Below are 25,681 nucleotides of genomic sequence, written 5' to 3' on the forward strand. Positions count from 1 at the left end.
CTGTCTCCAAAATACAATCACAGCACCACAAATAAAAATTGCAAAAGTTTCGACCTCCCAAAATAATGGTTTTATCAATAGCCAGGGTGCCTGATTGTTTGTGTCACCAATGTATATATGTGGCTACCTTGAGTTCAATTAACAACTCAAAAAAAGAGTAGTAAGCAGTAGATTTTGTCGGGCAAGTCAATTTTGTTTATTGATTAATTTCCAGAGCGGCAGTGGACTCGCACGTGATTACAGATTAAGGGCAGTCAATTAAAGTAATGTCATTAGAAACCTCGTTGCGAAAGAACACACAAAGCTCTTTGTTATTCTACATCAGCACAAAACAGGGCCACATCACCGGCGCAGATAATATCGCTGCTGCACATTCAGGGGCAAAAAAACGCGATGCGGTATTGTTGCTGCGCCAGGCACATACATAAATGGACTTTTATCACAACATTAAAATGCATTTGCATCCATGTGGAATGTGCAATTCAGAACATGTACGGCAATACGGTACACATATTTGTACACGTGAACACCCAATCAAGATGATATTGTGTTTCTAATGCTGAGCAAACAAAAGTAACGTCAAATGTTGTTTAAAAAAGAAATATATGCAGATGCTTTGCATTATCTCAAAAGAAAAAATAACATCTACATTGTTATCAAGTGATTTGATAATGGTGTCCTGTATATAAAATCAGACACATAGCCTCCATTCGTTTGAAATACTGTATGCTGGCCATAACGATATTCATGTATAGTTATAAAATGGGCTATAAAATATATTATCACTATTAAGAGCGCGTGTACGTCTTTAAATGAATAAGTGCTACTAGGTTAACAAAGACCTTTTTTATTTTTATGCGCGTGTGGTGCCGCTTTCAAAGCGGGATAGAAGAAGTTGATACTGATTAGGACGCGTGTTTAAATTACCCCCTGTGATTCTCTGGGCGTGAAACATTGTCTTTCAATTAAAGTGAAGTTCAAAAGAAATGTTTTTTTTATGAAATAGGTCGACTGTTGAAGCACGTTCGGGTCGTAACTTAATTTTCATACTCCTTATTACGATGATGTATGCGGTGCAACATACACAAGGCGGATGTTTATATATGGTATGCACATGTACATAACACACAGAATTCCATGTATACACACTGTACAATACTTTAGTTTAAACGTAGAATACAATTACAAAAAAACTCATGGCCATGATCTATCCACTGCTGAATGAAACGTTCTGCTACCCATCCGTCATCTCTCAGGGTCTCTTAATCCAAACAATCCTTCCTGCACATGAGCTAATCTCATCGCTCCATCTCTGTGGTGGCCACCAATATATATGGCACCGTGCCCTTTTATGGAAATATCTTCAGAAATATGTGTTTCCTTCACTTTCGTTGACCCCCCCCCAACCCCTTCCCCTTCATGCCCGTGCCCACGCGCGCTCAAGGCGTGCTGCTGAACAACGGCGAGTGGCACACGGCGAGTGTGCAGGCGCGGGAGCGCACGCTCTCCCTCGTCGTGGACGGCGCCGAGGACATGGCCGTACGCTCCCTGCTGCCCTTCCACGTCGCCACCGGCAGCATCTACTACTTCGGAGGTGGTGACCTCGGGAGGTCTCCGACTCCTCCTGCATGGCCCGCCGTCGTGATTTTTTAAGGCACCGGTTATTGCGGCGTAGCGCCAGGCCGCCTTTGCAAAAGAAGAAAATGTATCGTGCGTCTCATATTTCTTTCGCCTGGTTAAAATGATCAAACAAAGGATAATTCAACTGCATTCAAGTTCCTTTCACGATAAGGGATCGTCATATGTGTCTACCTTGTTGCAGTCACTTATTCCTGCATACACTGTCAGGTCCAGTTATATATTCTTAGGTTTTTTCGATAAAGTCACGTAGGTAAAAATTAAAAATTAAAATTAATAAAAGTAAAATAAAATAAAAAATAAAATGAAAATCACGACGTTTCGGAGGCAACACAAGCCTCCGTCTTCAGGTGGAACCGTCACAAACGTCCGAAACGTCGTGATTTTTTATTTTATTTGACTTTTATTAATTTAAATTTTTTACCTACGTGACTTTACCGAAAAAAACTAAGACTGAATCCTTGCAGTCACGAAAGCTTCAAATCTAGAATTAAGGTCCAGTTATAGGCAATACGTTCCTCAGGTACCTCGCATCAACATTATCATTGTGTGGTGTGTTTTTACTCTTGTGGCGCTGAATTTACGGAACGGTCTGACCATATTACTACATTGACGAGGTTAGATTAATTTAAGTGCAGACTCGAGGCTTACTTTTTTAAAAATCTAATTAGCTATAAACAATGGCTCACGTGCATTTTACGAGGAAAAAGAGAATGTTTATTTTGTTATATAGTACGGTCATTATATGCATGTTTCTTTTTTACAGTAATTGATTGTTATTGCACTTTCAGATGTGCGTGGGCATTTGGTTGATTTGTTAAAACACCTCGCACGTGCTTCAAGATGTAACGGCATATTAAGTGCGTTCAAAATATGAAGGGATGATTACGATAATGAAGCCTGGGCCGATACACACACACACACTTATAGGACCTGTGAGAGCTCTGCTATGAAGTCTGTCCAAACGTACTCACGCGCTGCTCTCTGGATGAATATTAAGTCTTTGAAAAAAGCCATGAACTCAAAACGCATGGCAGCTCTGAGCAACCGCAGTGTGAGTGGCAGGGTGCTGCACACTGCCACCGTGCAATAGCACTTCTGGGTCTAAGGCAGCCGTGCTGAGCAATGCTTGCTTTTAATTAAAGCATGGAGGAGCGAGACACATAACGTCGGAATGCCTTTGTGGTATCTTCATTGCTGTGTATTTTATTTACCGTGTTAACAACTAAAGCAAGTTGGAAGGATTGGTTGGCTGTGCACTATCAATGCATTACTTTTCATATTGCTTAAATGTGTCCAAAATAAGCACTTTCAAGAGAAATACATTTTTTCTTAAGCAAAAAAGCTTTACATGAATAAAAAAAGAAGACAAAAAAAATCATCAGACATGAATAGAATATATTGAGTTTGTTATTTTAATATATCGATGTGAGTCATTTGAATAAAATGAATGCCATTTTGTTGTCTCTCCCAAGGCTTTCCTCAGAGAGATGCGAACAGGTCGCTTCCCCCATTCCTGGGCTGCATGAGGCTCATCAATATTGATGATCACTTGGTGGACCTCTCCCTCCTGCAGCAAGGCCTCCTGGGAAACTACACAAACCTCATGCTCGACCAGTGTGGCCTCACGGACAGGTGAGGCAACAGCAAGGGTTGCCACCTCTGAGGTACAACAAACTGACAAGAAGAGCATATTAATGTTTATTATTTATTTTATTATTATTTATTTTTTACCTACGTGACTTTACCGAAAAAACCCTAAGAGTATGAATAACAAGAGCATCCCCAGAATAGGGGGGAAATGTATTTACTACTTTTAAACACGTTGTCGTGAGTGGTGTATTATTACACAACTGGCAAAAACTCGGACTTTTAATGTTCCGGCAAGATTTCCCAGGACAGCGACCTCAAAAAGACGATTCTGGGAAAACCATGACAGCTGGAAACCTTAGGCACGGCTTACTGTAGAGCCTATGCGAAACGAGCAGCGCCCACCCCTGGGTGTAAAGTTATGACGACGACGACCTGAAACAGGTCAAACAGCAAAACATAATTCACGTTCGAGGGAATGGGAGTTATTTTGTCATCACATACCGCTGGTGCAGAGTACATGGTGAGGTCCACTGCAAACACCCAAGTGAAATCCATCGACGCATTCCCTCCTGTGGCATGCGAAAGGCTGGCAGTTTTATAGAAAATAGAAAGCATGGCTTTGAGCTACGTGATTTTATGAACGGGGCACTGTAGATTGTTGTAACCACACAGGCCCAAGGGAATCGTAAGGAACTATGCTGAGCCTGTGTCTGCTGAAGATATTTATAACCTTTCGGCAGACGGGCAACTCTGTTCTTTTTTTTGTAAACGACAACGTAAATCCATAAACCCATCACCGGTCTCACCTTCTGTTTGTCTGCTCGAATATAATTGGAAGGCATGAGCGTGGTGGGTGAGCGGTTCCAGCAACAGTGCTGGAAAATCCCACAACTAGATCTAAAATAGGAAAAAACCATCGGACCAAAAATAACTACGTCGCTCCGGGCGGTGCCAAGCCATATTAATGGAGCTGTCTGTTTTGTGGACGTGTGGTTGCGAGCAAAAAAGTGGCGTTGCTCTCTGAATGACAACATTAATTGGATAATGGCTACTTACAGTAGGCACTGGTGAGCGGTGACAGTCTTGCACCGTCTTAACGGCAGCCCCGGACCAGCTGCCTTGCTGCTGATATAACAGGTACTAAAATCCAATTGACGTGCAATAAAATTGATCTACGCGTATTGTTCAACAGAGGTGCACAAGGTGTGAACACGCACAGTATATATATTAAATAAGTCCGTGTACGCAGCGCTGTATGAAGCTTATATCATTGCAGGAATGTTGTTTAAAATGCAAAAAACAAATGCAATATAGCTATAAGAGTAATACATACTAAAGTTCAATACCCAACAATATGTATGCCATGCAAGTGCGCTGTTTTTAACTGCATATTATCCAAAAGGAGAAGATAAACGTTGAAGGCGCAGCTCTTTAATGTCTTGCTCACTTCACTGCAGGCAGAAGAGGGCCTCTATTCGGCGGAGCTCTATGAACCTCAATATGGAAATTTGGCCTTCGCTTGCACACAGGCTAGACGTATTCGAAGAGATGTGAATACCGACACTTTACCCCACCACATGCCACCTGCTGATCTACTTGCTGTGGCGAATCCATTTATATTGCAGGGTGCACATAGGCGGGGTGGGAGGGGGGGGAGCAATTGAAGAAACTTGCCCCATTGTTTCAACTGTCTTGCCCAAATAAATGGCTCACTAAAACAACCTAGTGTGACACTTCACATTTCATGGAGGAAATCGGTAGCAATGAAATCGCGCTGCTGCCCGTGCCGTGTGTACTTTGAACTTCTTTATTCACCGTACGTAGCCCAAACGTGCCACGATCGGACGAACGGAGGTTGACGTTTGAACGCTTTTCTTTTGGCCGCTGGCGTCTCGTTTGCAGGTGTCTGCCGAGCCACTGCGAGAACGGCGGGACCTGCTCGCAGACCTGGCGCAGCTTCACGTGCAGCTGCGCGGGCACGGGCTACACGGGCGTCACCTGCCACACACGTGAGCTGCAAAGCCTTGCTTTCCTCTCTTTGTCTCTCGCCGTTGCAAATTCGCACCCCCCCGGGCGAGCGGGCTCCAGGCGTGTGCCACGTTTAATGAGCGGCGCCGCACGTTCTATTCGTGGGTCTCATCATATTGGTTGAGCGCCGCCTCACTGTTCAATCGCGTTGCCGAGCTGCGGGCCCTGCCTGTCGCAGGTAAGAAGGGCCCGTTGCTGATTGATCGTTCACCTCTCAACCCTATTGAAAAAAAAGTGTCCGATGCTAAGGGCACGTTTTTCCTTTACATTTCTAATCTTTGTCCCGCTTTTACAATTTAATTGGTAACACCGGAATGTCACGATACATTAATTATTAATGAGAATCATCATGTAAGGCATCTAGAGGTGTCAGCAAATGTTGTTAAAAGTTTTAATTCATTAATCAAAGTTTACTTTCAGGTTTTTTTCGTATATAGCAGTGGTAAAATGTCTGTAAGGGTTTTCAAAATAAGCCATATGGGATAATTTTTATGGGATTGGTATATATGTTTACAAATTGCATAACATATATCAATGAACTGTTTATTGCATATATAGAACAGCCACTGGGCAAAACTAACACGTATTTTTTTCTAAATATCAGCCATATTATGTTTATAGTTTGAATGATGAATAAAACATTTTAATTTTTGTATTACCCTTTGTTAAACATGGTTCTTAAGTAGGCACTTATTTTTGAAGGTTAATTTTAATATTCACCTAAAATGTGTACATGATAATAGGCATGCATATCAAGTTTATTTATTATTCCTCAGCTTTAATTAAATTACACCAACATCTTTTTTTTCCCACTCGCGTGCTCTGAATCATTATTGCTGTAAAAGGCTCACAAAAGCCAAGGCACATAAAGGCACAGGAACATTCAACTCATCTGCTTTTGATTAAGGAAAGCCATTGATTTGGAGAAAATTACTGCTCACGTTTCTGTGTTGAATCTCAGTGCAGGACACTGGGAGCACGATAATGCTACCCCCCCCACCACACACACAATCAATGTGGACGAAAATACAGTTTTCACAGGAAATTAACGCTAGAGCAAACGATTTGTTAAATAAATTAACTCTTCATCTGCCGGAAGGAAATGGCTGATTAACGGAGTAGTGTGTCTTTCCCACAGTTGGAGCAGACACGTCTTGCTGTCAACTGTTGGTGTGTCGCACACATTTATTTTATTTATAGTTGTCCACAGTTCACGTAAGCAAATTAAAGCCCAACCTACCTCAAGGGGTACAAAGCGTTGAATGGTAGGGTGCAGTCATAATGTTTTCATCACTTTGTGTGGCCAACATTGAGGCCCCTGACAGAAACTCTGGCAAAGCTTCCTGATGAGTTACAAGTATCCAATCTGCAGACGTGACCCCCACCCCCCACCGGTTGATCTTGCACAAAATTCTGACGTCTGAGCAGGTTATGACCTCAATTCACGTTGTAGAATTACATCTCGGCTCTTATGAGGTATCGTTGCCATCGCCCCCCCCCCCACTGCGAGGCTCTCACAAAGGATATACGAGGCCTGGACTCACGGTCTTAAGGGTGCTGGTAAAAAGGGGGGCAAAAATGATAACGGCATTAGACCCGGCCGTGTCTCCGTTGATGAAGTGTGAAAACTACACAGCTGGGGATCGCTGCCTCAAGGGCAAGGCTGCGCTAAATAAGGCAGAGTTTCAACTGCGGCTGACAAAATATTTATGCCGACAGTCTAAATGTACAAAAGTGCCGCCAAGCACAAATAATAGACAATAATATTTTACGGGAAAAAATATTGCGTAACTGTTGCACAAATTAGCTTATGCGGAACTGCTGCCTAAAACAATGAATGTTAATTTTGTTTTTTGGCGTACGATACTACAATGTTACTGCTAATGATAAAGTATATTTTTAAATATGTTTTGAATATTTTTATTGGGGGGATGGGAGGGGGGATAAATGTTACTTGCAATGTAGATAAATAGTACATGCAGCTTTAACATTATCTACATTGCAAATGCAGTCTATCCGAGATATTGTTAATTCTCATGAAATTGAAGGAGGACATAGCTAAAACTCTGCCACTCTAAAAATCTATCTTAAAATGCACATTGCCAAAAAGGCTTGACTTATTTCATGATTTAGTTTTCCTCCTCATTAAAAAGTTATTTGCTTGCACAATACGCTCTGGCAATTTAATTTAAGAGTGGAATGCTTTACGATTTTATTTATTGAGGAATACCAATTTGAGCACATTAGATAAATTATTTTATTTCTTTTCATCTCATTTTGGTCTCATAGACGTAAAGAAAATAATAATAATAAAAATACTTTCGTTTTAATCATTCAGCAGTGTCCGTCAATAAGCCAAGCGTGCGAGAGCAGCAGCACTTGCATTCTATGTACTACTGGTTATGACACAGCACATGCGTTTAACTATGACTCCCTAGAAGCAATCCAGTTATTGTGTAACATATTTGATGTCTCCTCATAGCTGTAAAATGGTCCTCAAAGGAGTAGTTTAACCTTTTTTTCTTGGTTATTAGGTTTTTGTTCTCTTTAGTTAGTTCAGGGCTTTTATCAATGTCTCAGTTCCATACAATTTTTTTTTTAATGATAAAAAATACTTCTTATGAAAATGTCTCTTCACTTTAGTATATTCAAGCGTGGTAAAACATTTCACTTATGTCAGTGGACTAATGCAAACCCAAATAGCTTTCTAAAGATTAAGCCAATGTTAAATGAAGTCCTATGAAAAACACTAATGTTGCAGGTCTGTGTATTTGTCTGACAATTAATTCCACACTATTAACATAAAAATGTATTTTGCCGATTCGTAGAACAATTACGGGCATGCCATGATGAGAGATCTACAAATTTCCCCCACCGTTACTTAGCAGTGCTGATATAATCAGATGCTTAAAAAACACAACATCAAATCATGTTCTGTTTAATCATCTAATATAAAACGTTATTGCATAGGGTTTTAACAATTGTGCTGCATAACTGTCCTACGTGAAACTGAAGCGTCCAGCACGCGGACAGAAATGTCGGGCATCATCCTGAACAATCCGGGATACAAACCGAACACCCATCAGAGAGAAATCATTTCAAAATCTTGTCTCCCTCCCCCCTCCTCTCCACTATCCCACCACTTTTTTCCCATTTTTGGTTGTGTTGCAATGACAAGCCATCTACGAGTCATCGTGCGAGGCCTACAAGCACCTGGGTCGAACATCAGGCCGTTACTGGGTTGACCCTGACGGTAGTGGTCCTCTGAGGGCCATGCATGTCTACTGCAATATGACAGGTGGGTGCTGGCAACAGCTTATACTTATTCACGTGGAACTGGGGAAGGAGGATGTGAACCTGCAACATGCCCCCAGGCCCCTGTGCTACATGTCCTGACTGAATGAATGCTGCCCTGTTTCTTAGTAATGAAGCTACAGACACACAGAGAGAGAGAACGGAAGAGAGAGAGAGACAGAGTGCAGGTTAAAGGCAACACCGTTAGGCGAGTTTTTTTTGTTACATTCCAATGCATTTATGAGGCTTTTGAAGTTCTTTATGGTGAGTGAGTAAAATGCGGCTTCTTGTAATAGGTGTGTTTTCTCTGCTGGTCATTCACATGCCGAGGTTAGTGTTTGCGGACGTCGAGGGAAGAAGTGTGCTGGGTGCAATTGTAATTCTCTCCAGAGGGTGAATCATCATCATCAGCAGCCATGTTCTATACACTACTGGATTAAGAGCTCTCCAAGCCGTCGCTACCCCTCACTATCCTTCAGTGTAACAATTTATATAGCACTTGCACATTAGCTGATTTGTGTGGTCTTCTTTCTCTTGAATGCGTTTTGTCCTTCAGCTGTCACTCTCTTGTTAGTCTCAACCACTAAGAGTCATTAGGCTCGTGTAAATTCCCAATTAATGCTGCGTACATGTGCTCCCTAAATAGAAATGTTGCTGTTGAATTGATCAGCCAAGTGAAACCAATTGCTGACTGCACCAATTGTCAGAGGGGCATTTCCCTCAGATGCCCTTTCCCCTACGTTTTCAATACCTACAGCCTAAGACCATTAACTTCATCACTGACCCTTGTCACTTACGGAAATATTTATTTCACAGCCATCTGCCATCAGCAATATAAATGACAGCTTTCACACGCAGAAAAATGACTGACTGAGAACCAATAGTGGGCTTGATGAGCCTCTTCAGTCTTCATGGCTTGCCGCCATCTCACACATTTTTTTTAAATTTCCCACCACCATGATAGAGAGCTGTTGTGATTTTATCAAAGTGTTGGCCCTGTACATCAAACCCGCACAGAGGTCATGCGATATCGCAATAGTGGTGACCTCTGAAAGAACACAATTGCTCTACAGTAATTGGGGTATACTTTTTACAGACCGGCTTCACATCAGGGAAACCTTGCACATGATCCCTTGCATCATACTGGGTTTTGGCAGCACTATAAAGCAACAGCCAAGGGTATGGTGGCATCCATTATTTGCTCCAAAAAATTAGCGATTGAACACACATACATTTAGGAGGTAGATTTAAATAGTTGTAATATTCACCTGAGAAGGTACGTGTAAAAATACTGCAGCATGACTGCAATGTAGTTTTCAGCATCATCATCAGTTGTGGTAAATTCACCACAAGATAAAGCCCTCTCCAATATACCACCATCTCTCACGATCATGCCATATAATATAATCAACCTAGCATTTGAACATGCGCTGATTTCATCGCTCCATATCTGCAGTGGATGTCGTCTTAAATGTGTTCGTTCCATTTTATATACCGTTTATTTTAACGAAATATTTACACCATGTTGCAATTTCCAATGCCATTCAACAGCATATGAGAAATAATGCTGATTCTGGGCTCAGCTCAGGTCACACAGTAGTTGTTCACAAAGTCTTGAAAGGTGGGATATGTTTGACTCGAGTCGACGGATTGTCTTGACATTGTAAAATTGCAAACAGAGCCCTGCAAAATGCATTACAGGGCAACCAATTAGTGCACAATCCCCCCCCTCCCCTAACGGTAAAGAGGGCTTCTAGATTTGAAGCTTTCGTGACTGCAAGGATTCATACTCTTAGGTATTTTCGGTAAAGTCACGTAGGTAAAAAATAAAATTAAAAGTTAATAAAAGTAATAATGGAAATAAAATAAAATAACAAATCACGACGTTTCGGAGGCAACACAAGTCTCCGTCATCAGGTGGGACCGTCACAGCTAAAATTGGTAAAGAGGGCTGCTTGGTCAGTTTTGGGGAACCACTGGGTTTCCTCATCTTGCATCTTCAATGTGGCCTGTAGCCGTACCTGCGCTGTCAATCAGCGACGTGGACATGACTTATTACTTGCAGAGCTGCCATGTCAGAGGTGAAATGTTGACACATGAATTGTATCTACTTTACATGTTCTTGATACGCAAATGATGAATTGTATCCAAATTTTGCACGCTGATAATTATCATCAAGCAAATGTAAAGTAGATGTAATTAATTAGTTGCGTTTGCATATGTGCATGGATTCTACAATGCTTTCTAACGTACGTTTATCGCTTTAAGTATTTAATTGCCAATGATAACATTATGTTTCAAGCCAAAACAATGGCACGCTTTCGGCCGGCACGTGACTTGCGACGTTGCGATATGACGACACACATAACAACGTCATTGGGGCTCGGTGGCGCAGTGGTTAGCACACTGCATTCTGAATTTGATTGAATTTATGTGGGCCTTTCCCCCTTCAACAACCCGAACTGACCAGTCAGGTGAAGTGTGGTCAAACAACCACGGTAACCGACAAGGCATTGTGAGGCGTTCATCCAGCAGTGGATTGAAAAAAGCGATTCATTTGTCGAAAAAGTACAGTACTGCTGCTTTTTTGGAATTTCAAACTGCTTCCAAATTTTCCACGCCGTGTTTTATGCAATGTAAGGTGACTCATTTGTACTGTCCTGTATGTCACGAAGCAGTTTAACAGAAATCTGTCTCATGAGCTGTTTTTTGACCGAACGGAGACTTTGCAGTCACGCGCTGTAAAAGGCAACTTCAGTGCCATGCGGTTTATCTGCTCCATGCAGACCCCCACTGCTTTATTACATTTCCAAAGTGACAGGCGCCATGAAAAAGCACTGCATTGCCCTAGGGGTGGCAGTTAACTCCCCAAAAGTAATGTGTTGATGGCGCTGTGATATTTTTGCCTGTTGTTCGATAGCAACTTGGAATAACAATTTCTTTTGAACAGACAATAACAATGTGAAATATGTTTAATGATACAGATTTGATTGGCCTGTACATAGATTTGTCATTTTAACTTGTACCAAGGTGAGTTCATTATTATATTTGGATGTAACAAATGTGAATTAGATTTTTTTTTGTAAGTACCCAAGATGTATAATAAGAATATTGTTGCAGCCTTGCTGTTTAGACCAACACAAACACAACGTTATTTTGCATAGGTACCCTGATTGAGTGCATTGGGTTCATTGGCCTTTCTAATAATTGCAAAGCATTTTACCATCAATGAACACGTTCTTAACAGTTACACACCAACATATCCTGAAACATTGTATCACTTTACAAAATCTAATCATGACACCACATCCATGAATAACTTGACAGTGTTTCAAATTAATTTATATTACGAAGAAGACTATGAGCCTGCAGACACGGGGCACGCTGCACATTTCATGGCCACATGAAGAAGCTGCATGCTTTTACAGTTCACTAAGACTGTAGAGAAACATCATTCCCAAGTGGAAGCCACGATTACTTTTATCGGCATAAAATCTGCCGTGCAATGACTGCAGGTAAAAGCGACTCGCTGGATCTTGCTTCTATTGTTTGCTGTTGTAACTTGCTGACCCGCCCATAGTGGACATCTGTGAAAAAAGACCTTCATAGCCCATTGGATTCCTCCAGTCTCAATAAAGATTCAGATTCTCATCGAACCAGACAGGTGTCTCAGCGGTAGAGCTCGCAGCTCGCAATCGAAATGTTTCCAGTTCAATTCCCGGATGAGGGTTGACTCAATGCATAATTTCTCCAGGGTTGTTAAAAAATAGGACCACTTTGTGGGGAAGTCAACAGTGGTTGTCCTATGCAAGCTTCGAGTCCCACTCATCATAGGAATGCGAAACTTCAACCACTGGCTCAGGGCTGTCAATTGGAGATGATCACTGAATCAATGCTCATCTTGAGCAGAAAATCACTTTGACTACCAGCCATCAGCCCTTGTAGCGACGATGACCCACCCAAGTCCACTTTAACTTTTCTTAACAGTCTATACAATGTCTGTCACTTGTGCATGCTGGTCCGTTGGTGTGGCTGTTTTACATTTAGGCCAGCCTGCATGTTTGCGTACTGAGCTCAATCGCGTTGTTTTATTGGTCTCTCTTTTTTCTACGACTGACAACAGTTGACGTTTACGTGAACACTGCCATTTGACAAAGGGTGTGCGATCTTTCAATGCAATGTAATTTTAATCACGATATAATCTTGATAGAAACTTAAATAAATGAACAAATGCAACAATTAATTCATCACAAAAAAAGCAATTTATTTTCCCAACGGTACGCTTCATAACTCATTAGATAAACTGGAGAGTTTTGTGGATGCAGGCAATGGGATCATTGAAAATAAAAGTTGGATGTGTTTTGAAGAAATAAAGCTTTACAGGACTTTGAGCAGGAATTTCAAGGTGAGGTAAGCAGGAAGTGTGTCTCTCTGTCATCTTTACAAGTAGAACTGCCTATATAAGCCGAATGTAATTATTTTCGACCAGGTCTGATTATAGTAACCTTAACTATTAATAGTAAAAACTAATTATTATCAATACTGTAGAAACGAACGATCCTACATTATTGATTGTTACGATTGCCCTTTGCTTTATGCAGTGTTCAAAACGATTGGAGTGAATTTCAACTGCAGTGCAGGTTTTTGAATTCGACTTTACCACGACCACATTCCCATTAGCTGTCACTGTTTTTTGTTTCCATCATTTTATTCTGATGAGGAAACAGGGCTCTGTGAATGAACGTGGATTCTGACATTGCCAGGGTCCACTCGCTTGTAATGGAGATGCATACCTCAAATGCAATTATCGTCTTTCCGCCGCGATGCCTCTTACTCCTCCGCCCGTTCGTGCCGCTCCAATGAGGTTCAAACTCCGCATACGCTGGGAAAACCACGTGCATCGCGCGAGTATTCCGAGAACCAAACGGGCATCACCGTAGCTCGCACAGACCACGTGCGTTTCCCATTCGTGTCATGCCGCGGTGTTTCCGAGCGTGCAGAGGACAAGGTGTGGACGACGGTGGTTCATAACAACACGGAGCGGACGTGGGTGAGCGGCTCCAGTCCGGAGCGGCCCTTCGTGGCGGCGTTCGCGTACAGCGCGTCGGCGGAGCAGCTCACTGCGCTCATCAGCTCCGCTGAGCACTGCCAGCAGGAGGTCGCCTACTACTGCAAGCGCTCACGTCTGCTCAATGCACCAGGTGGGACAGAGCCACAACACACCCAGACCCGAGCCACGGGCAGGGTTGCCATCTCTGGGATACAAAGGAAACTGGGAACATATTGTGAGAAGAATAATGATTCGCAATACCGGAAGAGGGGGTGAACTGCATGCAAATGCATGGTCTGGAGTGGTGTATTATTAAGAAACTGACAAAAAAACAGGACTTTTGAATGTCCCGGGAACACTTACAGATTCCTCAAGACAACGGGCAGTGCAGCAAACATTTGAATATTTGTCTAAGTGTGTTTTTCAGGGTTGCCACCTGTCAGGTACAAAAACCTGGGACACATCATGGGAACAATATCCCACGATACTAGAAGAGGGGAGAACTGCATGTACATGCATTGTTTTCAGTGGTGTGTTGAATATACGCAATGGAAAAAATCCACCTAAAAAATAGGACGATCCTGGGGAAACCAGGACATATGGTGACCTTAGTCGTGAACAACACGTGCGTCTATCGATCATCTTCTCCATTTATAGGTGCTTTTTTCTAAATTTATTGCTGTGTTTTCACACCTGATGATGATTGTTCGTGTTGCAGTCGAAACGTCGTGAGAATTTTATTGTTTTATATTTTTATTATTTTATTGTTTCCCTTCTACGTGACTTTACCGAAATAACCAAGAATAGAAGAACATAGTTTAGTCCTTATTCAGTGTCTACTCGGTGCATCTTGGCTTGTCTCTTGTATTCATTAAATGGAGCATCTCTTGTCACTGTTCAGCAATAGTCTGCAAGCATTGATGGGCTCCATTTGCCCTGATAGCGTTTCTCCATTGTTGCAATGGCCTGGTGAAATCGCTCGCCATGCTCGTCGCTCACTGCTCCGCAGTTTAGTGGGAAAAAATATAGATGAGAGTGCAAAAAACTTTCTTTAGTGACATGTTGTGTGCCTTGAGGAGGTTTTCAACCAACTCCCTGTAGTTGTCTGCCTTGTTGTTTCTGAGAAAAATTGTTTCCACTAACTGAAAGGCTTCCCATGCTGTCATCTTTTCCTTGCCACGCAGTGCACTGTCAAATGTATCATCTTGCAGAAGTTCACGAATCTGAGGACCAAAAAAGACACCTTCCTTTATCTTAGCTTCACTTAACCTTGGAAATTTTCCAAGGAGGTACCTGAAAGCTGCTTGTGTTTTGTCCATGGCTTTGACAACGTTCTTCATCAGACCCAGCTTGATGTATAAGGGTGGTAACAACATCTTTGTTGATTTAACAAGTGGTGGATACTGAACATTTTTCCTCCCAGGCTCCAATGACTGTCAGAGTGGCCAATCTATCTTGATGTAGTGGGAATCTCTCGCACGACTATCCCATTCGCAGAGAAAATAGCAGTACTTTTTGTATCCAGTCTGCAGACCAAGCAAGAGAGCAACAACCTTCAAATCACCACAAAGCTGTTGGTCATAGTTTATGCACCTCAAAAGTTGTTTCATGTTGTCATAGGTTTCCTTATAAGGACTGCATGACCAACTAGAATTAATGGCAAAATGCACAAGTGTTGCAGCATATGTGTGGGGCCCACATCTTGTCCTGATCTCCAATTTAGCAGCCAAATTAAAGGTGATATGCTTTCTTAACCATAGTGGTTATACTGTGCTTTTGTGATGCAAACGTCACTTCACCACAAACATAGCAGAAGTGATCTGCTTTGTTCACACAAGTTCGAGGCATCTGTGCTGACTTTGGCTTAACAGAAATGTGTCCCTTTGCAAAATCAAAGACTGACAAATAAGAGAGCACGACACTATGACTTATAGAGCTGATATAGGGCAATTTGTTCAGCCTAGTTATGATTGCATCATCCATGACTTCTAGGAATAACATGATGCAATTCATATCATGTATGACACAATACCAGGTTCAGATTGCATCATTCATTGTTTTGCTCAAAAAGCAAGTACTGTCTAAACTCAGTCATAGATTTATTCATAGATCCAGTCAACGATGTATTTTCGTCATTTCTGGTTTCAATTGAGATCACTTCCCTTTAAAACTCACTTATCCTCCGCCAATCAACAATTTTAAGCATCATTTTCATTCTCAGTGACCCAGAATGAGTAAAGTTGGACTACATTTATTTCGGAAGCATTTTGGCTGTAGACCAATGAATCAGTGCAACTATCTGTAAAATGACTTATTTCAATATACACATGTTCTTGCTGTGGATTTCACACCTGATGATGATTGCTTGTGTTGCAGTCGAAACGTCGTGATAATTTTAATTGTTAGAATTTTTTATTATTTTATTATTTCCCTTCTACGTGACTTTACCGAAAGAACCAAGAATATGTTATGCATGGTTAAAAACCGTTGTGCTATACTGTATAGCAACATCATCATTAGCCATAGTCAATATACTGTGGATGAAGGTCTTCTCAAGCCATCACTATATTGTATGGTCATGCAATGCAATAATGCATATAGGTCCTGCACACAAGATTATCTAATTGTTCCATCTCCATAGCAGACATATACCTGGGACATGTTCCCTACACGCTGTCATTAGTTTTGATCGCCGGTCATCGTCCCTTCTAGCAATGTGTTCTGTCTAAGCCCACTTTGTGTACATTCTCTAATCCATGTGTTCCTCATTAAATGTTTTTCAATGTAACTCGAATCACGCATCTCTCCATGTTTCTCTGCACATTTTTCAGCTCTCGTTCCATTTTCCTCGTCAGTGTCAATGTTTCTGATCCCTTGATCGAAACAGGTATTATCCACTGAATAGTCACTGCACATTGTATATAATGTGAAAAATGTCATGCTATGTTTTACAGGAATCTACTTGTAAATTTAGTTTTTCGTCTGCAGTGCTGGGAAACAGCGATGCATATTAGACAAAGCACTTAGGTGCTTTTAAACATCCCCAAAGGCATTTTGATGTTGCCCAACGTCCCTGCGGTTTGAGGCCCACTGTTTTGCCCTGTATCCTGCCGACGCAAGCGAGTTTCTTAATAAACTGTTTCATTCCCTACAATAGCAACGTCTCGGGTCAGAGGGTGTTAGCCAGTGTTCAAATTCTGTTCTGAGAACACAAAAGTTAAATTGGTGCGACACTGCATCATAGGGCCACGTTTTGTGCTGACAAAATAGAAATGCTTTGAAATTTCCGCGCTTGATTCTGTGACCGCCAATTGACAATGACAACTCAGTCCGCTTGCCGGTGGGCGAGCGAGCCTTGCGCTGCGAGCTGGACACAATGACAGGTAATTTTCAAGGCCAATGCGCAGAGAGGAGTCAACAGCCCCTAGCTCGTGCGCGTTGTCCACCCCCCCTCCTCCTCCTCCTCGCCCGTGATACGTTTCACTTTTGAGTGCGTTATCGTCAAACCGAGCCGTGATGAGAAAACCCGACTTGATGCAGGCGTCACGACGGGAATAGTCACAACAACGAAGACTGGAGTCAAAACACTCGTTATTGATTGGGGGGGGGGCATCCGGTGGGGGGGGGGGATCGCTTGGCCACAAGAGGCGTCTGCGGATGGGGAAGGGATACGAGATTGGAAAAATTAGCACTCATCACGAACCCGGGCAACACCGGCTGTGAAAAATCGTCGCGTTTATAGCTCTTTGGCGCATTCACACTCAGAGAATTGATTGCAGCACACCTCCACCTCCGCGGGTTTGCGAAATAACGCCGTGTAAATACAACACTTAACGTCGGAGCAAGAATGCATGGTTAAAAATAAAAATGTTGAACAGGAGACAAGTTTAGCACAAAACGAGTGCCTCGTGATGCACACAGTAAACTGTTCAATGATCCGTGGATAATCCTTCACTGTTGCGATTAAAAAAAATCCTCATCCATGCCAGCCTTTTCATTAGCGCAAGCTGCAAACCAATCAATACACTTATATATTTATTTACCATCTCTAGAGAACTTTCAGCTAAACCGTTTTCTGTTTACGATCCTCAGTAGTATGCAAACTAAATCGTGCATTTTGCCAATTGTGGTCTGAGCCAAATTGCATGTTTTTAAGCTCTACACTTTACCCCATTGAACCTTTGCTATGCCAGCATATTTGCCGCTACCTTGGGAGTGGAAGTGCAGGCTTAGAGGCAGCCATTCCCTGGCTAGTTTTAATGTTTATGAAATTGCAACTCATCTTTGCTGATAAATGTGAAGTACCGGTGAAGACGCTGGACACCCAGGTTGAGGCACACGTATATTTATTTCAGCTTGTCGGTACAGGACAACACTAGAGGGGGTAGCGGCCCCCTCACCCGGCTAACTGGGGATATCCCCTAGCTAACCTCACCTATCCCCAAGTCCTCCTCTAACGAGCTAGGGGAGGCTAACTGGCCCGACACTGGTGAGTCGGGCTACGGTCTCCGGAGTCCCAGGGTCTAACCCCGGTTCACGGAACCACGCCTCTGGCTCGATCCTCTGCAGCCCTGACAAGGGCGGCGTCGAGGGGAGTCCAGGGCTCTAGCTAGAGGATCTTCACTCTTCCTCCTTCGTTCCCAGACTGAGCCCCGAGCTCTCTCTGTCCTCCCCCTTTATACTCCTCACCAGGATCCCAACCCCCCCAGGCTGCCTGACGCGGACGTCGTTGCGGGCACCCCCCGTGTACTCCCGTAACTCCGCCCACTGTGTTTGTTACCCATTGGATCGTATGCACTTACAGCCCTCCCGTAACAGCCCTACATCACCCCCCCCATTACAGCTCGCAGCCGTCCCGGCTGCAACAATTCCAAATAAAGGAACATTTACCCCTCGACCCCGTGTGTGCCTCATTTTTTTTCAACAAAATGCAAATTGAAGAACAACAACAAGAACAACAACCATACCCCCGAAAGGAATGTCCGACGCACCCCCCCCCCCCCGCATAAATACGAAATCCGTAAAAGCACGTATATACAACTAGCCAGGAACTCCCCCCAGCACACACAGCACACCCACGACACACAACGCACCCACAACACACACACCGCGCCCACACAACACAACACACACAGTGTGCAAGGAGCACACCACCGACGCAGCATACAGTGACCATGACACGTGAAGGAAAATAAATAAAAAAAAGTTTTTTTTTTCTTCTTTTTCTTCCTGCTGTATATTATAAGAGTCTGCGCATTTTAGCGCGCGTCCTTGCCGCAGGCCCGTCACACGGGGCAACCCCGGACGGCGGACCATCCGGTGGCGGCTGTCCCATTCGAGGTGAGGTCGCGATTGAAGTCGCGCGACTGTCGGCATCACCTGTGTGGGTTCCAGGGCGTGAGCCCGTCATTCCCGGTGCACCTGTGGGTGGGACAGCCGGCAACACATCAGGCGAGAGCAGCGACGGACCCTCCGAGTCGGTCGACCCCCCACATGCTTGGCCTCGCGTGCGTGGCGTGGGCCCCCGCACCGCAACAAACGGCTTCAGCCTAGAGGGGTGTACAAACCACCGGCGCCTCCCCCATTGGATTCGAACGCACTGAGGCCTCAAAACCTCAACAACCTCGACGGGGCCCCGCCACGGGCGTACGAGTTTAGAGGAGGTCGCGAGTGGTACCTGGGGACAGTGCAGCCATGCCCTGTCCCCCGGCTTCCACTGCAGCACGTGCGCGCGAGCCAGTCTGAGGCGCTCGTTCGCCTTCTGACGCCTGTCAGAATTTAGCCTCGCCGCATCCCGCGCCTCAGTCAGTTTGTCAAGGTTAAATTTAACGTGATCGTCCAATTTAGATTTGCCCAGCGGCACGGGGATCTGCAGCTGTGCCCGAACAGGTGGGTCGGGTTCGCGGCCATACATAAGAAAGAAAGGTGAAAACCCCGTCGCAGCATGGGGAGCCAATCTGTATGCCGCTAGAACCCCTTGAATTTGTAAGTCCCAATCAGCCTGTGAGTCCGAAACTTGCTGCGACAACATAGACGTGATGGTGCGATGCAGACGCTCGACCATCCCGTCCGTTTGCGGGTGATAGGGAGAGGTTCGAATTTTTTTCGTTCCTAGGAGATCACAGACTTGTTTTAGGAGTTTCCCCGAAAAATTTCTACCCTGGTCGGTCAACAACCGCTCCGGGGCACCTTTGTCCATGACATAACCTTGGACAAAGGCGTCGACGATGGCTGCTGCCGACTGATTCGCCAGGGGCCAGGCCATAGGCCAGCGCGTAAAATATTCGACCCCAGTAAGCAAATATTTATTTCCCCTGGAGGTGGCGGGGAATGGCCCCAGAATGTCCAGTGCGACCAGTTCATTTATTCTGGAGACCTGGATGGATTGCAAGGGCGGGTTCGACTCCCGTGCCGGTGGTTTGCGCTGCGCACACTGAGGGCATGCCGCCAACAGATCAGCGACATCCCTTGTCATACCCGGCCAAAAAAAAATTCAGCTGGAGCAAGGCGAGTGTTTTCTGGGTACCTAGGTGGAGGAGGCGCTCATGAGCAGCCCACACCACCTTACCCCGTAGGCCAGAAGGGACCACCAGCCGGTGACGCTGGGATTTCCCGTCCCAATGCATAAGCAAGCCCGCATGGGTTTCCCATGCGTCGGCATGACCCGTCACACGCCCCCTCTCCCCGGCGCGACGACGCAACGCGAGGAGGGAGGCATCCTCCAACTGGAGGCGCCCCCATTCATCAACGGGCAATCCAAGCAGGGAATCTCTCCCCTGTTCGGCGATATCAATGGGGACTACCGTTTCATCGTCGGCGGCCGCCGCCAGGACCGGAACCATCATGTCCCCTACTGGCTTGCAACGCCCCGACCCCAGGAGGCATGCGCATTCGGAGGCGGTTGGCATCCGCGACAGAGCGTCAGCGTTGGTGTGGCGGACGCCCTTACGATAAGTGGTTTCAAAACTGAAATCCTGGAGGACCTCCAACCATCGGGACAATTGTCCCGATGGCTGTTGAACCTTCAGGGCGTACTGCAGTGCCGCATGATCTGTGCGGACGGTGAAATGCCGACCGTACAGATATGGGCGATACTGTTGGATGAAATAGACGATTGCCAACAGTTCCCTACGGGTGACACAATATCTTTGCTCCGTTGGAGACAACACCCGACTGCCGTACGCGACCACCCGTTCCACGCCGTCAACCACCTGGGAAAGCACGCCTCCAATACCTGTGTTGCTCGCGTCGGTGTCGAGCAAAAACGGCCTCGAAAAATCTGGGTAAATCAAGGGAGGAGCCTTCACCAGCGCGTCCCGAAGGGAGCAGAAAGCGGCTTCCTCATCCTGACCCCAGTGGAACCGGACCCCTTTTGATGTTAACGCGTGTAGGGGTTTTGCAATCGTTGCAAAATTAGCGACGAAGCGTCGGTAATATGATGCGAAGCCAATAAAACTCCTGACCTCTCCCACCGTGGTGGGAGTCGGCCAGGAGCTGACACACTGCGTTTTGGCGGGATCGGTAGCAATACCCGAGCGCCCTACGATGTGCCCCAGATAACGCACCGACTCGCGTAACAAATGGCATTTCTGGGGCTTAAATTTCAAATTAGCAGCCCGCATCTTTAGGAAAACCGCCCGCAACCTCTGGAGATGTTCGTCAAAAGTTTTACCAAAGACAATAACGTCATCCAAATAAATCAGGCACGACTCCCATTGCAATCCAGCCAAAACCAATTCCATCAATCGCTGGAAAGTTGCCGGCGCTGAGTGTAAGCCCATCGGCAACCGGTTGAATTGGAACAGGCCGTGCGGTGTACGGAAAGCAGTTTTAGGCTTAGAATCATCGTCCAGAGGAAGCTGCCAGAATCCCGAAAGTAAATCTAGAGTGGAGAAGAATCGCGCTCCCGCCAAGGCGTCCAGCGATTCGTCCATCCGTGGGAGCGGGTATGCGTCGGCAACCGAAATTTTATTAAGGCGCCGAAAATCCACGCAAAACCGCAACGAGCCGTCCTGTTTTTTAACCAGGACGATCGGCGCTCCCCAAGGGCTGGTGGAGGGAGAAATGATGTCGGCGGCTAACATGTCATCAACAGCCGATTTGACATGGTCCTTTTCGGCGGGACTTAACCGAAACGGATTTTGGCGAATTGGCGGGCTGTCACCCGTGTCAATATGGTGACGCAGCAGGTGAGTGCAACCCAAATCATATTTATCTCGACTGAAAACGTCGGAAAATTCCCTCAGTAGCATTCTAAGCTGTTGGCGCTCTGAATTTGTCAGGTCCGTCGATCCCGCACAAAGCGCGTCGATCCACCCTTCATCGCTGTCCGAATGTGGGAGCATCCGGGAAGCAGTGTCAACGAGGTTCGCGACAGGTTCCTCGCAGGGCACTGGCGTCGCGTGAGCGAGCACCGTCCCTTGAGGAACCACCACCGTCTGCGATCCCACATTGAGGACCGCGATGAAAGGGTCCCCGTCCCCTCTTACGACGGTCTGGGCCGGAATCAAATGAGGCCCATTAACCCCGGCCCTAGACGGTCCCAGCAAAACACCCTGATCCCCTATGCCCTTAGCGAAGGGCTTACGAAGTTTCAGAGGCACTAGCATTTGAGCTCCCGGCGGCACACGAACAGTTTGAACGACGAACGCCGGTACCGTCGCGAACGCCGACCGAGCCGCCGCAGGGGATGGCAGGAACGCCATGCGCCGCCCCGATGGAAGCTCAATGCATCCTTGGTCGATCAAAATACGAATGGGCATTTTCCCTAAGAAATCCGTCCCCAGCAGGCACGGAACCGCCAGCGAGGAGGAAACGAAAATCGGCCCCGACAATTTGATGTCCCCAATAGAAATTTGCGCTCGAATCTGTCCCATGATGCCGAGAGAGCCCCCGTTAGCGGCATAGAATGGGACGTTAACCGGCAGTAAAGGCCGGCTTTGTACGGGCAGAATATTGTAAATTAATTCCGAAATGATTGTCGCCGATGCCCCCGTATCGACCAAGATGCGTACTTCTACCCCGTCAATGTGTCCGACCACGGCCGACGACCCTGACGACGCGGCTACCACGCGATGGGCCAACACGGACCACTGTTTGGGCTCGATTTGAGTCCCCGCAGTGATCCGCGTTGGCCCCTCGCAACGCGACATCGGCCCCCCGTTTGTTGTGGTGCGAGAGCGTGCAACGGGTAGGTGCTTTGGCCAAACATGTGTGGTGCCGCGACTCGCCGGGTCATGTTGCTGGAGCTTGGGAGGAGGAGGCCCGGCGTCCCGTCGAGGCGTCGTCCCGCGCTGTCGAGGAGAGCGGCACCCCGAGGCGACGTGGCCCCGGACGCCGCAGTTGAAACACCGCGGGAGCCCCGGTGGAGACGACGGGCGGTTGAAACGGCTTGACCCGTCCCGGGCCGACCGTACTTCTTGCGCCTGTTGCCGTCGATGGTCGACGGCGAAGAGCTCCTCCGTCGGAAGGGTGGCTGCAGCCACCGCACGCCCTGCCGATGCCCTGCTGGCTTTCCGCCGCAGGGACAGAAGGTTGGCGTGAAGGAGGCGCGCCGCCTGAAGAGAGGTCATCTCGGCGTCCTCCTGTGCGACGACAGCGATGTCCAGGTCGTCTGCCAGGAGGAGTATTTTCTCCGTGACCATCGCGTCCACGCCATCGTCGTCCATACGGGGAAAAGCCGTCTTAGCCAGCGCTAGGAGGCTCGTCCTGTATGCCAGGGGCGACTCCTTCTCACCCCGCTTGCGCTCGTAGAACTGCTCTCTGCATTCCGCTGAAGGTCCATAGACCCCGGCCAGCAGTTGTAGTGCCTTCGGCAGAGTAGACCGCTTCTCTTTCGGCGCCGATGTGAGGGCGGCGAGCGCGTCTGCGTCGAGGAGCGCCGGCAGCGCGCAGAGGGCTTCATCGTCGGACCACCTTGCCATTTCTTGGTGGGCGATGAAGCGTCGCTGGAAGCCGCCCCAGTCGCCCTCTGCACCAACAAATTCTTTCAGCGGAGGCAGCCGTTGTTGCAGCGCAGCGTTCGCCTTGGAAGTCTGTAGGCTGCTATCCCCGGGACTCGGCTGTGCGTCGGCGCGAATGGCAGATGGAATCGCCTGTCGCGGATGTGATGACGCTCCCTCCGCTGGAGATGACGCAGCTGTCCCAGCGAGAGCGGTGTCGGACCCGAGGTTGAGCCCGGCCACGCCCTCCGCAGCTGCCGTGACGTTGGCGGGAAATTCAAAGTTGGAGTCTTCAGAAATGGCGGGAAGGCGCTCAGGTCGACGACTCCCCTCGCCCCGTGGTGGACCACCAGCCCCCAGCCGCGTGATGTTTTCCAGTGTGGCGGCAGCGGCGTACAGTAGCTCCGCCAGTCTCTCGTGAGCCAGCCGTAGCGCGTCTGGCTGCGGCCCCTCTTCATGCCGATGCCCCGGTAGGAACGCGTCGGCCCCCGGCTGCGCCATGTCTTGGTGAGCCGCCTCGGGCTCAACGACTTCAGGAGTGTCCTCCTCCGGTACTCTGGCTCGAGCTGTCTGACGTGTTTCCATGTCCGTAGTACTTCTGACACCAGATGAAGTACCGGTGAAGACGCTGGACACCCAGGTTGAGGCACACGTATATTTATTTCAGCTTGTCGGTACAGGACAACACTAGAGGGGGTAGCGGCCCCCTCACCCGGCTAACTGGGGATATCCCCTAGCTAACCTCACCTATCCCCAAGTCCTCCTCTAACGAGCTAGGGGAGGCTAACTGGCCCGACACTGGTGAGTCGGGCTACGGTCTCCGGAGTCCCAGGGTCTAACCCCGGTTCACGGAACCACGCCTCTGGCTCGATCCTCTGCAGCCCTGACAAGGGCGGCGTCGAGGGGAGTCCAGGGCTCTAGCTAGAGGATCTTCACTCTTCCTCCTTCGTTCCCAGACTGAGCCCCGAGCTCTCTCTGTCCTCCCCCTTTATACTCCTCACCAGGATCCCAACCCCCCCAGGCTGCCTGACGCGGACGTCGTTGCGGGCACCCCCCGTGTACTCCCGTAACTCCGCCCACTGTGTTTGTTACCCATTGGATCGTATGCACTTACAGCCCTCCCGTAACAGCCCTACAAATGCAACATCAAACCAGTCACAATGGACAGGTGGCTCAGTACCTGGGTTTGATATCGATTATAAAATATCCCATGATTAAATAGATTTAAGTACAACTTTTTTTTAAATTGTTATGCAACAAATGCCTCTTGAGCAGGACATACGAGAAGGTGTATTACCGAGCATGGATGAGGCACAAGAGGCCCTCAGAAGTAGTTCTGTGTTGTAATTTTCCAGATGCGATTCTCTAATGTGTGACAGTTCGCTGCTTCCTGCGAGACTTTTAGAATGGAAATCTATTCATCTTGTGGCATGACAAAAAAAAGCACAACTCAAAGATAATTGGGGAAACAGAAAAAAATGGTCATACTTCTCTTTGAGAACGTTAAACATTCCGCAGAAATGTTGCTGCATGTCTCTAGAGGTGCAGGATGTTTTCAAACCACAGCTTTTTGTTGCTGAATTGAGTTGCCCTGTAGGAAGATGTTCAATACTGTGAATCAATAATACATAAATAGCACTGAACTGCGAGCTGTGCGGTGGTTTTCTAGGGGTCCGATCGGTGAAATAAAGATGGAGCGTTTCTCGTGTTGACCTTCCATTCTTTTATTTGCTCAAATTGGTATTTTCAGAGAGGAAAGGACATGAAGTATTGATGCATAAAATTGATGTTTCAAGGGTCGTCACTTTTGGTGACGTTAACAGGCGACGGGAAGTGATTGGGAGGAGTAAAAATGGAAGATGAGCCACACGACAAGACAATATTTATCTGGGGTCTGAAATGTAAATTATCCTGGCATCCATTACTACTCACAACAATTAAGAGTAAAGTTTGTATTCTTACTGGGTGCATCTACCCTTAAAATAGATGTGCCTAATGCATATTACAGTACCTATTTTCCACATCTGCAGAGGGAGTTTTCAAGTGAACGTCTGGTCTTGAGTATACATTTAAAATAAATTTAAGCAAGAAGGAGATGTGAAAATCTGCACTTATGACGTTATGTGGGGGTCCGCAA

At 46.3% G+C, this 25,681-nt stretch overlaps 1 protein-coding gene across 1 annotated transcript in view; it reads left to right on the forward strand.

The window, feature by feature from the left end:
- The window catches only part of CNTNAP2 (contactin associated protein 2), a 151,625-nt gene that overhangs the window by 96,619 nt on the left and 29,325 nt on the right, over positions 1–25,681 (forward strand). The window contains exons 9-13 of the mRNA XM_078860254.1: positions 1,445–1,594; positions 3,114–3,273; positions 5,134–5,240; positions 8,438–8,557; positions 13,554–13,754. Coding sequence (XP_078716380.1) covers positions 1,445–1,594; positions 3,114–3,273; positions 5,134–5,240; positions 8,438–8,557; positions 13,554–13,754 — 738 coding nt within the window. The remainder of the gene's footprint in view (positions 1–1,444; positions 1,595–3,113; positions 3,274–5,133; positions 5,241–8,437; positions 8,558–13,553; positions 13,755–25,681) is intronic.

This window comes from Lampetra fluviatilis, chromosome 10, assembly GCF_964198595.1.
Source record: "Lampetra fluviatilis chromosome 10, kcLamFluv1.1, whole genome shotgun sequence".
Classification (NCBI taxonomy): domain Eukaryota; kingdom Metazoa; phylum Chordata; class Hyperoartia; order Petromyzontiformes; family Petromyzontidae; genus Lampetra; species Lampetra fluviatilis.